Raw genomic sequence first — 18,097 nt, 5'->3', positions numbered from 1 at the left:
CCTGGTCGAGGTGACCTCGTCCGGTGCCATCCTGGTGCCCACTTAATCACTTGCTAGTGATTCAGAACTTGGTCCCCTCTGCTTACAGGTGTCTTCCATCTTCGATCCAGGCTTGGATCACTTCGAACTTCAACACTGGTCGCCTGCCAGCAACTTCTTCTTTAAGGCTCCATAGACTGCAACAAGGATTCCCGACGTCTTTTCAGACCTATGCAGCCGCAGCCCCTGGGCTAGGTAACCTGAGCATTTCGGTGCTCCAGCATAGCTTAACTATCTAAGTGTCCAGATCCTTTTTCGTTTCAGCTCTATCTAGTCGGATTCGTCCGATAACACTAACTTTACGAAATCTAGCATCCATAGACTTTGTCCCGCATCCCGCGTGAGAGTGCACACTCTGCATCCGATCTCCCTAGGCCTCCTGCTAGTAATCTGAAGGTTCAGTAGTCCAGTCCTAGCGATCCTAAAACCTATTAGAGTAGTACTTACCTGCTAGTAATTTTGCATTCCACTTTTAGAGTATATGGTTTTTCCTGCCCCTCGGGCATTTGTGTAAATTGTGCGACTTTCAGTATTTCTTTAAGAGCTTTGTATTGTGCTTAGCGCCCTGTCCTCATAAAGAGTCCAGGGCTGTTGTGTTCTAAATAAATATACTTTATTTTCATAACAACTTGTGTGGTGTCCTTTCACTTGGTGTTCAAGGGGTATATGTGATGGTATAACAGCTGCCTTAACACGCCCTCTAGAGTTTAGCCTAAAGACTGCTCTTGTCCATGCTACTAGGATAGCTGGTGTAACGGTTGACTTACAACCAATCATCAATAAGGGTCGTTTGGAATGATACACAGTGATCACTAGAATAGTGAGCACTACATATCAGGCCAACTTCTCACAGTCCTCAGCTGAATCTTCCAAACTGAATCTTTCATTCCTTTCTGGACAATCACCACCACAAGTTAAATTGTGCCTTTACTAGTAGAACAATAGGAAGCTGCAGTGTGGTCACCACTCACCATGACCACCAGTACTGTTCAATATTTTTCTGCTACCCCTCTATGATCTCCTGAGAGACTCCAGGTGCATATACAATTCTATGCTGATGACACAAAAGTGTATAGTAAATGTTCTGGTCATTGTGGCATGACTTTTCTGGTCACTGTCCACAAGTCATGCGTTGGAAGCACAATTAAGAAACAGTATGAGCTGGATGTCTTTCAACTCCTTAAATAATCATACCTAAACAGAGATAATCGCCTTTAAGGAGACAACATTTGCGAGAACCTTCTACTTTCCGTAGCACCCCACTCCAAAAACAATTATATCTCAACTTGTCCGTGGTAGATAACATAACTGTGATTTCTTTGTTGATACCACACTTTCCCAACAAGTGACGAACGTAGCAACAAAAAAAATCTACATAAAACTAAACCAATTTTAGTCTGATAATATTTGTGCACTAATGTCGGAAGTTTTGATTAACTTGCCACTGATGTACTGTAGTGATTTATCCATTATTAATCGGCTACGAAGAGCTCAGCAAGCAGCTGCCGGAGCCATGACCAGTCTGAGATATCAACTGTCTGCACTGCATGCAGGTGTCTGCAGAAACTACCAGTGTAATCTTTCATCAGAAATAATGCCAGATATCCCTTCCAAAGATTTCCAAAGTCAAAATAAGACACTACACAATCTCCAAATTACGCTTCTCCGCGGGCAATACATCATTTTCAGTAAAAGCACCTATGGCATGGGATGAATAATTAAACCACCATTTACTATGCATGTTTGCTATTCTCTTGTGTGTTTCTCTGTTGGTGTCTTAGATCTGAGAATATTTTGACTGTTTGCATAGAATTGAATAATATGATTGATAGACCTGTTTCAGAATTCCTCTTGGTAGCAGAAGTGAATTGCCAATGAAATGCTATTGTTCAGTGATTGATTTTGGTACTTATTGTAGCTACCATAGATATAGTTAAAGTTCTTCTGATAAAGTACAGGCTGGCTATATTGTAATACAGTGTGCCTTGCATCTTTATGATATTGTCTGTTTGTAGATGGATCTTAACAAGGAATTACAAGGCTCTTTCGAAAGGGACGAGGGGAAGTACGTCTGGTTTCCTTAATATTGTGATGGAGTTGAAAAAATGCTGTAACCACTGCTTCCTGACAAAAGCTCCTGAAGATGCTGAAAAAGAGAAGGAAACTAGGCTGGAAATTCTACAGGTGGGTTTTGCCACATTTTTAGAGAGTGGTGGACTGCGGGCAAGACATACATAAAATACTCAGTTTGGCTTATAATTATTAGTTTAGAATTCTAGTAAATAAGACATTTTTATAGATGTCATTTGATGTATATAATGGTAAAGTTATTTATGTGAATATTTAGTGTCATTTGAACATGACTGGTAACAACGTCTACAAAGCATTTTATTGACCGTGTGAATGATTCAAGCATTCAAACTCATTCTTCTTTCATATCATTCATTGACGGCTACCTATTTATGGCTTTTGTTTTGTTGATTAGCTTCTTTTGGGTTGTTGAAACTAATGGACATATTGATTTAGAGTCATGCACATTTTGTAGACAAGGCTCTTTAACCACCTAATTTATTCTCATTTTTATTTAGTCTCTCATCAAGAGTAGTGGTAAGCTGATTCTGTTGGACAAGCTCCTTACAAGACTACACGAGAGAGGAAACCGTGTTCTAATTTTCTCCCAGATGGTACGCATGTTGGACATCCTTGCGGACTACCTGTCCATCCGGCGCTACCCATTTCAGGTAGGAACCGGCAGTGTTTTAATTTAATGTACATTGCTGACTAGAGGGGAATCGGGACATTTTTGTTATATCTGTATTGTATTTAATGTGTCATTGGTTTGATTAACAAAGTAAAAACATTTGCCATACATTAACCTCACTTTGTCAGGAGAAGGAAGTCAGATACCATTCAATTTATTGTGGCCCTGTAGCCACCGTACATATGCATGTTGGGCATCCCTGGCAGTATTCCCTGGGGCATTTTCAGAGTTATTGTCTGAAGTCTCTTACCCACAAATATTGGTGTTAGATGGAAAGTAGATTTCCGAATATAATTCAAGTATCTAAACATTTCCTATGCCCTGTAAGGCCTTTTACTTGGGCCCTGGTGCAGTCTAAGGTTACTGGTTCCATAGCCTGATTTCTTAATCTTTTGGGGCAAGATTTTTTGCCATTGGCATTCAAGGGCTACAGTACTTTTACACCCCTTATTTGATAGCCAAAGATAATGATATCTAGTAATCAAGGGGTAGTGGGGGAAGTGAAGGGACCGTGAGACTCTGAACCAATGGCATGCACCATTCATTATCTTCTATGTCCATTCAGTTCTATACTTAATTAAAATATGGCCTTTTTTTATCAGGTAAGTAAATAGTACATACAAAACAATATATTCCTCAAAAAGCATGTACAGGACTAACTTTTTTTAGCAGTGACAGTTGGTAAAATAGTATGCCAGTTGCCTTTTGGGGTAAGATGTTCTATTATAAACTCTACTCATTTCGGCTATTGGAAATAACATCTTCCCTTATCTCTCTGAGAAACTATCCAACTCCTGTTTGCACCTCACTAGTAGCTAGGACATCGCCAAACTGGAGATGAAGTACCATTTCCATGTACACTCCCTACAACACCCTACTTGAGTTCATAACTAGTTTTAGTCTCATGCAGTTTAGCAAGATGAAGGCTCATATCTTCTAAGTACACTACCAACTCACTGAATTGAATTAGCACCTACACTTTTACTGCATCATTATACATAATCCTCTTTCGGTAACTGGGGCTCTCGCCTGGTGCTTTGCTGCTTCCTAGCTAGGTGTTCGAGGCATATGAGCTGCAGATTGTACACTATTCATTAGATCGCCACCTGGTGTTGGGCTCGGATGATTGCAGGTTGTTTTCTTCTTAGAAGAAGTCTTTGTAGTCACGAGATAGGTGACTCCTCCATTGGACAATACTGCGCATGGGCATCGACTCCATCCTTAGATTGTTTTTTTCCGCCACTGGGTTCGGATTAAAGTTTCTCCACTCCGGCTAGAAAAAGTCTTTTCAGCAACTTCGAAGCGCAGAAATAACTTCTACAGACTACCTTCAACATCGACTACGACACTTTCGACGTCATCAGTTCCATTCCGGTCATCGATGCGGGCCGCTGGGCCTACCGACGCCGTGCGGCCTACACCACATGGAAGAACGCCGTTCAAAAGATGCCCGGTATGTCGAGCAAAGTTCTCACATAGCGACCACCACGAGTTCTGCAACCTCTGTCTATCGCCGGAACACGACGAGTCGACCTGCACAGCTTGTGCGTCCTTCCGATCGAAGAAAACAGTCCGAGATCGGAGAGCCCGTCGACACGAAATGAGGAGGTCAGGTCCAGCACCGGAAGACATCTTCGATGAAGAGGTTCCCCTCGTTCCTGAAGAAGACTCACCTGATCTCCAAATCGAATCAGAGCCAGACAACTCTGACGACTCCATTCCATCGGGTCAGCACGTGAGTACTTCTGCCCCTGCACCACATATTCTGTCCAAACTGAAGGCAAAGTTCAGCACTCCGCCCAAAGGGCCCAGTTGAGACCGAATACCTACTTCGAAAGCCCCGCCTTCCAGCCCGGCTCCGAAGAAAACAACTAAGCCTTCTAGTGCCTCGACACCGAGCAAGCCTCTCATATCTGCACCAAAAAATAAAGATGCTTCGGCACCAAAGCCTAAAATAGTACAGGCACGGAAACATAAAGACGTACCAAAACCGAAAGAAGCACCGGCTCCGAAGCCGTCCACTTCTAAACCTTCGGCGCCGCAGAAAACAAAGCCTGATTCCGAGGTGCCCAAATCCTCGAACATGCCTACGAAGCCGAAAACAACACCTTCGGGACCGAAAACTGCGCCACAGGACGTTATAACACCATCCAAGGCTAAAGGCACACGACAACCTCCCCTGGTACCGAAAAAATCGACGCCCAAGAAGGTTGTAGAGCAGGAGGAACTTTTCTGACCAGATCCTCGACAAAAGAATATCTACATCGACCCAAAGACAGGTCTTGTAGGTGCTACACCTCACAAGAAGAGATCAGCAGATGCACCACCCACACCTGTGGTTCCTGCCAAGAAAAAGGACTGTGCAACATCTCCTATGCACCCTTCCTCTCCTATAACTTCTCTTCCTTCTACTCCTGTTCCCCCTAACATATCACCTCAAATCTCTCCTGTACATTCCCCATTATCATCACATTCCTCACACAGAATGATGATGAATACAATTTGGGTGGAGGGGAGGACATGCAAGAACCTCATTCATACCACGTAGATGAGGGTATATGGGACTTTTCAAACCCAAAAAATTTGCCTATATGGGACTTTAAAAACCCAAATGTGCCTGACATTCCTGAACCACAGTCATACCCATCTAAACCTTCCCCTCCAGAAGATACCATTGGTTTTGGTCATCAGTTAAACAGAGCTGCTGTTTACCATGGGGTCCCTATGCATTCCGATGACATTGAAGAAGATTTTCTCCTAGGTACCTTTGAGCAGTCTCAGCGGTCCGCTCAAATTCTTCCCATGATAAAGGGGGGGGTCATCAAACACGCTCCAGAGGTATTTAAAGACCCTGTACGCACTAGGATATTAAACCCTAGAATTGAGAAAAAATATAGACCAGCACCCACAGATCCAGTCTACATTAAAGGCCACCTACCACTAGACTCTTTAGTTGTGGCCAATGCTAGAAAAAGGGCAAATTCTCAGACTTCTGGAGAAGCACCCCACCTGACAAGGATTTAAAAGTGATTGATGCGTCAGGTAAAAGAATAGCTGCACAAGCTACAAACATTTGGCGTATAGCAAATACACAAGCCCTCCTCTCTCGCTACGATAGGGCTCATTATGATCAATTAGAAAAATTACTTGAGCACCTACCAGATCAGTACAAGGATCAAGCAAAGGACCCTATACAGGAAGGCAAGCTAATCTCCAATGCCTCTATAAAATGCGCGCTAGATGCCGCAGGCACAGCATCCAGGGCTGTAAATACCAGTGTCATACTTAGGAGACATGCATGGTTACGCATTTCAGGGTTTAAACAAGAACTGCAACCCACCATTTCAAACCAACCATTTAACCAAAACCAGTTATTTGGTCCAGAAGTAGGCACTACACTGGAAAAAATGAAGAAAGTTACAGACACCGCAAAGTCTATGGGGGCTTTACAGTCTACACCAGCTAGAAGCTCCTTTTGTCACTCCTTCTACAGAGGAGGCTCCAAACAAACTGGAGCAGACACTACAACATCATTCAAATCACAATCGTCCTCTAACAAGGGATACTTTAGAGGAGGATACAGAGGCAATATTAACAAAGGAAGAGGTCGCGGTAACAATAACAACCGATCCTCTTCCTCCACAATACATTGACTTCCCTCTGCTCCCCCCACAGCATTCCACTCCTGTAGGGGGCAGGTTAACACAGTTCCTGCTTGTCTGGAACTCCTTTACAACAGACAATTGGGTAAGACAGATTCTGCAGTAGGGGATCTTTGTGTATAGTCATAATCTAGTAAATAGCCCCGCTCATGAGCGTGGACCCCGGAGCAATCAAAAATAATCTCTTAAGCTGTTTAAAAATGCAGTCCTGCACAGACACTTAAGAGATAATTTAAAGACATATAATGCAGCCTATATCCACAGGCTACACTGTCCAGTACTTCAACTAGACATTCCACCAAAACCACACACAGCACAGCCTGCCAAGTTTTCCTCATAGACAAAAACTTCCCCTTTCACCAACAAAGCCTCTGGAATAATAGAGAGGAAGGGGAGGACAGACAAGCCCCATATGCTGCCATTATGTGGCTCAAAAAGGTATACCGTGCCTTTAAGAAAACTTTCTCAGTATCCCAGAGTGCCCAGAAGGTCCCATTTACTTTCAGTTCTTTTTTCCGGCTCCTGCTAGCAGGACCCTGGAGCATTGAGCTCTCTTTTTTTAGGTTTGTGATAAGATTTTTTGCCCTTTTAGAGTGTGTGAGTGTTTACACTCGACGTGTTTTGTTACCTTCTTCCTTTTCTTATACTCTGAGCAGTCCTTTTTATCAAAAAATGCCAGCATTATTTGATAAATGCCCGGAGTGCTCAAGGAAGAAGGCCAAGTCGGACCCACACCCTGTGTGTATCCTGTGCCTCCCTTCTACTCATCTTCCAGAGAAGTGTGAGATTTGCCAAACCTTCTCCTCCAGGACCCTGAGAGACCGAATGAAGATCAGGCTCCAAGGATTGGAGGAAAGAAGGCTGCAGAGTCAAGGTGGGTCTGGGCAGGCTGGATCTGCTTCCTCTGCCCAAGCTGAGGCCTCTGGGGTGGCTCCCCAGCGTCACGAAGGCCAGAAAGCGTTGCCGTTCTCCGTCGACGTCGATACCATCGACGACAGCGTCGAGGGGCATGACGGGGGTCTGCTCCCCATCTCCCCAGGGCTCTGGGTCGAGAGGACGTCGACGTTCGGGGTCTGGGGGGCTGTCGTGACCGCCGTCGAGGTCGCCGCCGAAGACTTCATCTTCATCGTCTGCGTCCTCATCTTCGACGTCGACACCTCGACGTCGTAAGGATTCCAGTCGGGGTTGGCACTCGCCGTCGAGGCGACACTGTCGTTCGCCCTGGGCGTCGACTCGGCGTTCACCGTCGAGGCGCCGCCGCCGTTCGACGTCGACTCGACGATCGACGTCGAGAAGGACCCGTTCGACGTCACAGCACAGACCTTCAACGTCGAGGAGGCGGACCCCGTCGTCGAGGCATAGGTCGACACCGAGACGATGTTCGACGACGCCGAGGAGGCGTTCTTCGACGCCGAAGAGGCGCTCGACGCCTAAGAGGAAGAGATCATCCTCCAGGAGGCGTTCTGGAGCCAGGAGTCCTTCACGGTCCTCAGGGGCACGACGGCTACATTGGTCGCCGACAGGGGGCTTTGCCTCTCGGTCGCCTACGCCAAGGAAAAAGACGAAGGAGTCACCGGGCTCGGTGTAATCTGTGGTGTACTCTCCTCCTAAGCCGAAGTCACCTACTCCTCCTCCTCCACTGTCTAAGGGGCCGCCTCCGCGCACTCCTTCGCCACCACCTCCTCCTGTTCCTGCACATGCACCGCCACGGCCTCAGAGATTGGTTTCACTGCGCACTTTCCTATGCCGCCTAAGGGGGCACTGTGAGAAGTTGGCCTGATATATGATGCTCACTATTTCTAGTGATCACCCTGTATCAGTCCAAACAACCCTTATGGTGATTGGTTGTAAGTCAACCTTATAGACCAGCTATCCTAATGGTAGCATGGACAAAGCAGTCTTAGGCTAAACTCTTTTGGCATGTGAAGCCAGCTGTTTTACCACATATAACCCCTTGAATACCAAATGAAAGGACACCACACAGGTAGTTATGAAAATAAACAAGATACTTATTAACTATCATACACCTCTGAACTCTTTGAGGTCAGAGGGCTAAGCACATGACAAGACTCTTAAGAAAAATACGTTAAGTTGCACAAGTTACAATGTTGCCCTCGGGGCACGTCAAACCAGATACTAAACAAGTGGTATAAGGAAATCGATAGAAGGAATGGAGCTGTCCAGAGGCTGTAGGATCGCTGGGACTACACTACCCTAACCTTAGGTAAGTAGCAGGAGGCCCACGGGACGCGTGTGCAGAGTGTGAACTCACACGCGAGATGCGTAACAAAGTCAATGGACCGTACAAATTACGAAAAATGTGAGTACGGACAGTTCTGACTAGTTAAGACTAAAACGACTGGAAATCTGGACACTAGGAGAGTTCATCTACCCTTGAGCACCGAAATGCTCTCGTTACCTCACCCACGGGCTGCGGGTGCATAGGTGTGAAAGTGTGTCGGGTTTCCGCGTTGAAGTCTATGGAGCCTTGAAGAAAGATGCTGCAGGCGACCAGGCGGAAGCTGTCCGGAGCGATCCAAGGGTGGATCGAGGAAGATGAAGACCTGAAAGCAGAGAGGACAATGTTCACAGTCACTAGCCAGTGACCGGAGTGGAACCGGGAAGGAACCAGATGCTGTCGTCGCGATCAGGTGAAGAGTGGACGCTTGACTCTGCAGCCACGTGGACCAGGTGGTGTCTTCGACGACCAGGATGGAGGCACGAGCTGTCCCACGCAGGCTCTCGCTGTCGGCGGTGTTTGTTCTGGATTCGGCGTCAACAGGCCTTGGCAAAGGCAACCCAAACGGTGAGTGGAAAAAGCGTCTGGTGCGGACCAGGAGGGTCCGGGGTGCTTCTCCTTAGCAGGGAAGCAAGGGCCAGTCTGGAGCAACCAGACCAGCAGAATGGATTTCAAGGATCGTCGTCTAGGAGGCCACTAGCCAGCCGGCAAGTGACCAGACAACGCGTCGAGCAGCAATCAAGCAAAAGGGCCCCACGCAGATCTCGTGGATGCTGGAGGGCTGATCTTCTGTGCAGGAGCTGCTCGGGGCTGGGGCTTCTCAATCCCCAAAGCACTTCGTTGAGGATGCCTCTGAAGTCCTGCCGGAAGCGAAGTGCAGTTTCTCCAAGATGGCCGGTCCCACGTGTCTCGTCGCACCCACGGATCTCAGCTGTGCTACAGATTTAGGTAGAGGTCGGAGAGGTCTGGAAGTCCGGGTCTCGTCTGGCTCTGAAGTCTAAATCCACCAGGGAAGACAACAAAGTGAACCGCTGGAAAGCTTGATGGTGCCTGCTTGTGCAGGGTGGTCACTCCTTGGCCACAAGGGGGATTTCTTCAGTCTTCTGTGGAGCAGAACGTCAAAGTCCAGGGCTTCTTCTTGTAGAGTTTCAAATCCGATTTAATCTAATTTGGAATGGGACCACCTCCTATCTTTATTCTCCTAAAGGGGGCTGTACTATGACTAGGTCCCTCCTATGGGTGGGACCAGGAAGGGGGGTGGTTACACCCCTTATCCTTTGTCCGGTTTCGCGCCAGAGCTGGGGCTGGAGTGCGCCAGCAACTGGTTTGAACCGGGGTATGCACAGGGACACCTTGTGTGCCCAGGCATGTCTCATTCCTTTCAGGGCTGTCCTACCCAATACACAAAATCCTGCCTGGGGTGGTGCTAGCACCTCCCAGGGCAGGAAACCCTTTGTCCGAGCCTCCCTCGCTGGAAGGACTCCCAGCAGCGGGAGGTCAGACTTGTGTCTGTGGTGGCAGCATCCATTTTGTGATGCTGAGGCTCGAGTTAACTTTAACCGGGGTTCGCAGTTACATACATGTCGTGTCCCTCTAGAAGGGTGGAATACTACCCCCGTCGCCAGAATTGGCGAGGGGGTAGTATTCCAGTTCGTATGACACCTTACTCAACATGTTTTGATAATGCTATACCAAAGTTAGCATTTGACCGCGAGGTTCATAATGCACTTAAGAGTATATGGTATAGCGTTATCATGGAACAGCTATTAGGACTTGGTTCTGCAAGCTGCAAACGGGCTCAGCTCATGCCAGAGCACCATCTCACATAATTCCAAGCACTCTGCCTTCAGGATTGATAAGGCCTGCCCTAGGGTTGACTGATAGGAATACATGTGTCCATTTTAGGGTTAGATATAGGGATACTATATCTAAAGCAAAGGGTGATTACACCACCTTGCCCCATCTGTCGTGCAGCCAGTTGTCTGTTTAGATGGCCAGCCAGGGGTGGCATAATACATGCTTCAGCCCCTGGTAGGCCCTGGGTACACCTAGGCCCTGGGTACCTAAGGTATGCTGTACAGGGACTGATAAGGTGGCCCTGTACCAATTGGTAAATGCACCTAAGGTACATGCTTGTCAATTTAGAGAGAGAACAGCTAGGCTGTGGGTCTGATTAGCAGGCCCACAGCCAGGGAAAGTCGTAAACCAGTGAAGCAAAAAGCAAAAATCGGGGGTGACCATAGGATTGCAGACCCTATTCTCTTACACAACCCTCCTCCCCCCACCCCCCCCCCAAACTTAGGGACATTAAACTAACCTTGACCAGGTGAGTCTTCATGTTCTAAGTGGAAGTACCTAGAGAATCTGCATTGCCATGGTCAGTCCCTGGTCTGTGCTCCACTGTAAAGTCCATCCCCTGTAGGGAAATGGACCACCTAAGAAGCTTGGGGTTTTCACCCTTCATCTGATTTAGCCATAAGAGGGGCTTATGGTCGGTCTGAATATTGAAGTGAGTACCAAACAAGTATGGCCTCAACTTCTTCAGGGCCCCAACCACAGCAAAGGCCTCCCTCTCAATAGCTGACCAACGTTTCTCTCTAGGGGTCAGCCTTCTACTTATAAAAGCAATGGGCTGGTCATGACCATCAATATTCAGTTGAGATAGAACAGCTCCCACACCCAACTCAGAAGCATCTGTTTGGACAATGAATGGCTTGGAGTAGTCTGGACTCTTGAGAATAGGTGCAGTGCACATGGCCTGCTTTAGGTCATCGAATGCCTTCTGACAGCTAACTGTCCAATGAACTTTTCTTGGCATTTTCTTACTTGTCAGGTCATTAAGTGGAGTCACAATGGTTCCATAATTTCTGACAAATTTCCTATAGTAACCAGACAGGCCCAAGAAAGCTCTGACCTGTGTCTGGGTGGTTGGAGGAGCCCAGTCCTTTATGGCCTGTATCTTGCTCTCCAATGGTTGAACTTGGCCTCCACCTACAAGGTGTCCCAAGTATACAACTTGACTCTGCCCTATCTGGCACTTGGTAGCCTTGATAGTGAGGCCTGCCTTTTGCAGGGCCTCCAAAACTTTCCTCAGGTGGATCAGGTGATCCTCCCAGGTGGAGCTAAAGACAGCAATATCATCTAGATATGCTGCACAGAAGTCATCCAGCCCAGAGAGAACTTGGTTCACCAACCTTTGAAAAGTGGCAGGTGCATTTTTCAAACCAAAGGGCATCACCACAAACTGGTAATGACCTCCTGGGGTCGAAAATGCTGTTTTGGCCTTGGCATCCTCAGCTACCCCGATTTGCCAATAACCAGCTGTCAGGTCAAATGTACTCAAGAATTTGGCAGAAGCCAATTTATCTATGAGTTCATCTGCTCTTGGTATTGGATGGGCATCTGTCTTAGTGACAGCATTGAGACCCCTGTAGTCTACACAAAACCTCATCTCTCTCTTACCATCCTGGGTGTGAGGTTTAGGCACTAGAACTACAGGACTAGCCCAAGGGCTCTCTGAGGGTTCAATGACTCCCAATTCCAACATTTTCTGTACTTCTTCTTTTATGCAGTCCCTGACGTGGTCAGGTTGCCTGTAGATTTTACTCTTTATAGGAGACTGTCACCAGTGTCCACCTCATGGGTGCACCAGTTTGTCTGACTGGGTGTCTGAGAGAACATTTGTCTGAAGGATTGAAGAACCTGTTTACAATCCTCTTGTTGATGTCCAGAGAGGCTGTCAGAAAAGACTACATCATCTACTGACCCATCATCAGGGTTCTGAGTAAGCAGGTCTGGGAGAGGGTCACTCTCTTCCTCCTGCCCCTCATCTGTAGCCATGAGCAAGCCCATGTCTTCCCTGTTGACAAATGCCTTGAGCCTATTCACATGAAGTACTCTGTGAGGGCTCCTGAGAGTTCCAAGGTCTACCAGATAGGTGACCTCTCCCTTCTGTTCAATGATGGTATGGGGTCCAGACCATTTGTCTTGGAGAGCTGCTGGGGCCACTGGCTCCAACACCCACACCTTCTGTCCAGGCTGGTAAACAGTAAGGACAGCCTTTTGGTCATGCCAAGCTTTTTGCAGTTCTTGGCTGGCCTCAAGGTTTTTAGATGCCTTTTCCATGTACTCTGCCATCCTGGAGCGGAGACCAAGTACATAGTCCACTATGTCTTGCTTAGGCTTTTTGAGAGGTCTCTCCCATCCTTCCTTCACAAGACACAGGGGTCCTCTTACAGGATGCCCGAACAGAAGTTCAAAAGGGCTGTAGCCAACCATCACATGCTATGCATATCTCGTCATCTAGTGTTGGATCCGGATGTTTGCACTTTGTTTTTGTTTGAAGAAGTTTTTCCAGTCACGAAGTAAGTGACTCCTCCTTTCGGTGATAGTGCGCATGGGCATCGTTAGATAGTTTTTTTCTGTCATCCGGTTCGGATGTGTATTGCTGCGCTCCACTTTGGCACAGTTTCTCGGACCCCTTCGACACGCAATCCTCTGCCCTCGACGGTATTATCGATGCGGCTTCCCATTCTTCGCGTATACTCTAAACTCAAAACAACTTTGATTGGAAAACTCAGGGCGGGCCGTCGGGCCTCCCGCGCAGACAGCACCAGCAGTGGATGGAACAGACTTCCTTCAAGTTCTGCCCCGGGTGTCGTGCTAAGTTTCCACGCACCGCCTTGCACAAAGTGTCCAACCTCTGCTTGTCCCCAGAACACGACGAGAAAGATTGCAACGCGTGCCGATCGTTTCAATCGAAGAAGATGCTTCGTGACCGTCAGACTCAACGTCACGAGATGCAACACCAAAGCACCTCTGCACCGGACATCTTCAGCGAGGAAGAACACACCTCCTTGTCCGAAGCTAACTCCGACATGGAAGAAGAGGAACCGGTTACTCCGGGTCAGCGTACCATGAGTAAAAATACCTGCTCATCAAACAAAGAAAAAGGCTCCGGTCCCTCCTTTGCGTTCGGACCAAGGTCGGTACCGAAAAAAGTTTCCGATGCCCCTCCCTCAGGCCCGGCTCCGAAACACAAAGACAAGTCTTGTGGCTCGGGGTCGAGCCTTCCCCATATCAGTGCCGAACCAACACCTTCCGCACCGAAATTCAAACATCTCCTGGTAACAATTCCAACGTTACCGAAGAATCCATCTTCCGCACCGAAAGGCTCGGAGTCGAAACCTTCAAATCTGAAACCGGCAAATAAGGAGAAAGACACTCCAGCTAAAGAGCCCGATGCTCCTCCTTTGGATCCGAAGCTAAAAAAAACTGGTTATACACCCGGATACAGGACATATCCATTCCACCTTTCCAAAGAAACGTGAAATAGATCAGCCAGAGGATTACCACATTCCTCTCAAAAGGAAAAGAGTGGATACTAACCCTTCTCCCCCTTACATTCCACCTCCTTCTCCCCCTTACATTCCACCTCCTTCTCCCAATGATCCCACATTACTTATTACACCATCAAATTCACCACCACTATCACCTGACCCACAGGATGGCAGGGTTGAGGATCAGTATAGGCCACAGGACATCGATCCTTGGGAGGATTATCATACTGACCCCAATACAGATAATGACCCTGATCTGTATCCGTCTAGACCCTCCCCACCTGATGATAACATTGGATATATTGAGCTTCTTAACAAGGCTGCTCAATATCACGGGTGGAACTCCATAAAGAGACGTTAGAAGAGGATTTCCTCTTTAAGACCCTTACTTTCTCTCAATAAACCCCTCAGACATTGCTAATGCTTAAAGCCCTGTTAAAACACACAGATCCTGTGAGAGCACGAATAATTACACCTAGGGTGGAGAAAAAATATAAGCCTGCCCCTACCCGCAAGAGAGCTAACTCACAGACCACAGGTGAGGCTCCTCCTCATGATAAGGGTTCTAAGCTCATTGATGCATCTGGCAAGAGAGGGGCTTCACAAGCAGCCAATCATTGGCGCATTGCCAATGCTGAAACTTTGCTGGCTCGCTACGATAGGGCTCATTACGATGAGTTGGAAAATCTTATGCAATTTCTGCCTGAGGAACACAAGACTAAGGCTAATGATCTTATCCAAGTAGGTAAACTCATCACCAATACATCTATCTGGTGTGCCCTAGACGCAGCAGATACCGCAGCCCGTGCAGAAAATACTAACGTATTCCTACGCAGGCATGCTTAGTTGAGAATCTCAGGATTCAATCCTGAGTTGCAACCCTCCATTCTCAACCAAGCATTTGATAAGGAACATCTCTTTGGCCCAGCGGTGGACACCTCGCTGGAGAAAATGAAAAAAGACAGAGGTCGCAAGTCCATGGGGGCTTTGCAATTACCTACCAATAGGGGTTCCTTTCACCGCCTTTTTTTACAAGGGTAGTTCCAAAAATGTATCCACCGAAAATCCCTCCTCCTCTTACAAGGGCAATAACCAATCCCCCTCATCAAGAGGTTATTTCAGAGGAGGTTTTAGAGGAAACAACGGTGAGGAAGAGGCAGAGGCAGAGGCAACCCCACCCGCACTTTACCCACAAACCAGCAGTGACTTCCTCCCGTTTCCCTCCGATTATTGCTCTTCTGTCGGGGGACTTCTCTCCCAATTCCTACCGGTCTGAAATTCAATCACCTGACACACGTGGGTACTACAAATTATCCAGTATGGTTACTGCCTGGAGCTTACAAACACTCCCCCAAATATTCCTCCTAGATCACATGTTAATGTTACAAGAGCATCTTACCCTTCTAAGGCAAGAGGTTCTCTCTCTGTTGGAAAAACACGCTATAGAGCCAGTTGCATTACAATACCAAGGAACCGGAGTATACTCCCTGTACTTCTTAATTCCCAAAAAGGATGCCTCTCAGGCCTATACTAGACCTCAGAGAACTGAATCTATACATTCAGTCTGACCACTTTCACATGGTCACACTCCAACATGTACTTCCACTTCTTCAGCAAGGCAGCTTTCTGTCCACTCTGGATTTAAAGGACGCCTATTTTCATATTCTCATTCACCCTGCTCACCGAAAATACCTCAGGTATGTGGTAGAAGGCCAACATTATCAATTCAAGGTCCTCCCTTTCGGATTAACTACCGCACCCAGGGTTTACACAAAATGTCTGGCAGTAGTTGCGGCTCATCGGAGAAGACAGTACATCCATATCTTCCCTTACCTAGACGACTGGCTCATAAAGGCCAGCTTGCAGCAAAGCTGCCTACGCCACACTCCAAAAACAGTGCAACTTCTTCAGGACCTTGGTTTCACTGTAAACCTTACCAAGTCTCATTTCCAATTGTCCAACATACAAGTGTAATTAGGAGCCACAATAGACACTCCCAAAGCTCTAGCGTGTCCCAACCCAGTCAGAATCCACAACATCCAAGAAAAAACAGGTCAGTCAAGCACTCTCAAAATTGTTTAGCATTTCAAACGATTGTTATCATTCACAAGTTCTAAAGTCAATAGAGCAAATTGTTCCATTGACAGTTATGCTTCACTTCAGTAAGTGTAAAGTTCATTTGCAGAAAGTAGATTTCCAAAATACGGATCCAAACAAGATGTTGGGCTTCAAATTCTTTATTTCATACACATTAAAAGTTTTCCAGCTCACACCGCCGACACGTGTTTCGTCTCATGGAGACTTTTTCAAGGCCAAGGATATTATGAAGGGGTGTTAATTTAACACGAGTCTAGTCTCCCAGCATAGGTGTGGATGAAATCGAAAGTCACGAAATCAATATGAGTCCAAATAGAATAATCCGGGGGGAAAACGATCCTAACAATCCAAGTCACTTCACCCGTCTTTCTATATAGTGCATGAGGTATAGTCCAATGTCACGGTCAAAGGCTTAGGTAATAATCTTAGTAAACTCAGAAGTCTTGCTGCGTGGAGGTTGGTACGTTATTCTACAATTTGTTGAGGGACCATGATAAGTCTCTCCTTTAGAACGCCGTCCAGAGGGAACCTCCACTGCTCGCAGCTGCACTATATAGAAAGACCGGTGAAGTGACCTGGATTGTTAGGATCGTTTTCCCCCCGGATTATTCTATTTGGACTCATTGATTTTGTGACTTTCGATTTCATCCAGACACATCGCTCACTGATTGGGGAGCTCCTCTCCAAAAGCATACCATTCAGGGCATGTGGACTTTGCAACAAAAGCAACTCCACATAAACCATCTCGATCTGCTAGCAATTTTTCTAGCTCTCAAAGCGTTTTAACTGAATCTAGTAGGCAAAGCTATCCTAGTTCGTACATACAACATGACAGCAATGTACTACATACAAAAACAGAGGGACACACTCTTCAGCTGTCCTTATAAGCTCAGAACATCTGGAAATGGGCCATAACTCACAAAATATACCTCCTTGCAGAACACGTTCCAGGAGTAAACAACTAGACTGCTGATCTGCTCAGTCATGAACGACAACAGATCCACAAATGGGAACTCCACCCCCAAGTTCTCCTCCCATTCTTTCAGATGTGGAGCTTCCCAGACATAGATCTGTTCGCCACACATCTAAATGCAAAATGCCGAAGCTTTGCGTCCAGGTATCCACACCCATTGTCTAAAGGCAATGCACTATGGATGAACTGGTCAGGGATATTTGCTTACGCTTTTCCGCCTCTCCTCTTAAGTTTCATTTAGGAACCCTAACATAGGCCCGGGTAACATCATACCCTTTCACCTACATCACCTCCCCTATACTACACAGTAACGAGCCTTTTATACTGACATAGTATGAATGAATATTCATAAGGGTTCTTGGAAACCAGGCTGGAGCTACACCACCTTCCTCCCCATAGCTACGTACACGGTTCGTCCCATATGTCATCCTTACATCCAATAATGGCTAATACAAGAAACAAGGGTCAAAGGAACCCTAGATACTTTCTGTATAAATACACCTCTTGCTTTTGTTAGATAGAGGGAACCAAGACTTCCAGGCCAACACACTGACCAGAGACGCTGAGGTTCCTGCATGCAGACATTCCAGCCGACAGCGGTCTGACACATCCCTTGTGGGGTGTCCAAGTTGAGACCAGGACTGGGTCCCACACTCTTTTGCTTCAGGTAATGGGGTTAGACTAAACCTAGAGGGACTCTTGGCTTCACACCTACTCAAATGCTAGGATGCAGCATCTTTCAAAATTACCCTCAGTCCAAATTTTACCTTTTCCGGCTTATTGATCTACCGACCGCCAGTAAATAACCCCTCTTGGTCATATGGCTTGGCTGATTTCATCCTACCCCAACATCTGAAAGCCCAAAATGTCACTGTACTAGGAGATTTGAATCTTCATCTAGATGACGACAACAACAAGACCTGTAAAAATCTAATAGATGATCTCATGGTGTTGGACATGACACTACGAAATAGTGGTCCAACTCAT

At 46.7% G+C, this 18,097-nt stretch overlaps 1 protein-coding gene across 1 annotated transcript in view; it reads left to right on the top strand.

Annotated features, from left to right (window-relative positions):
• The window catches only part of CHD2 (chromodomain helicase DNA binding protein 2), a 1,340,517-nt gene that overhangs the window by 1,022,374 nt on the left and 300,046 nt on the right, over positions 1-18,097 (top strand). Inside the window, exons 17-18 of the mRNA XM_086956769.1 lie at positions 2,055-2,223; positions 2,628-2,780. Coding sequence (XP_086812895.1) covers positions 2,055-2,223; positions 2,628-2,780 — 322 coding nt within the window. The remainder of the gene's footprint in view (positions 1-2,054; positions 2,224-2,627; positions 2,781-18,097) is intronic.

Source organism: Lissotriton vulgaris, chromosome 2_1 (assembly GCF_964263255.1).
Source record: "Lissotriton vulgaris chromosome 2_1, aLisVul1.2, whole genome shotgun sequence".
NCBI classification, from domain to species: Eukaryota; Metazoa; Chordata; class Amphibia; order Caudata; family Salamandridae; genus Lissotriton; species Lissotriton vulgaris.
Note: the sequence above shows the minus strand (reverse complement) of the source record. Positions and strands in the feature narration are given on the sequence as shown.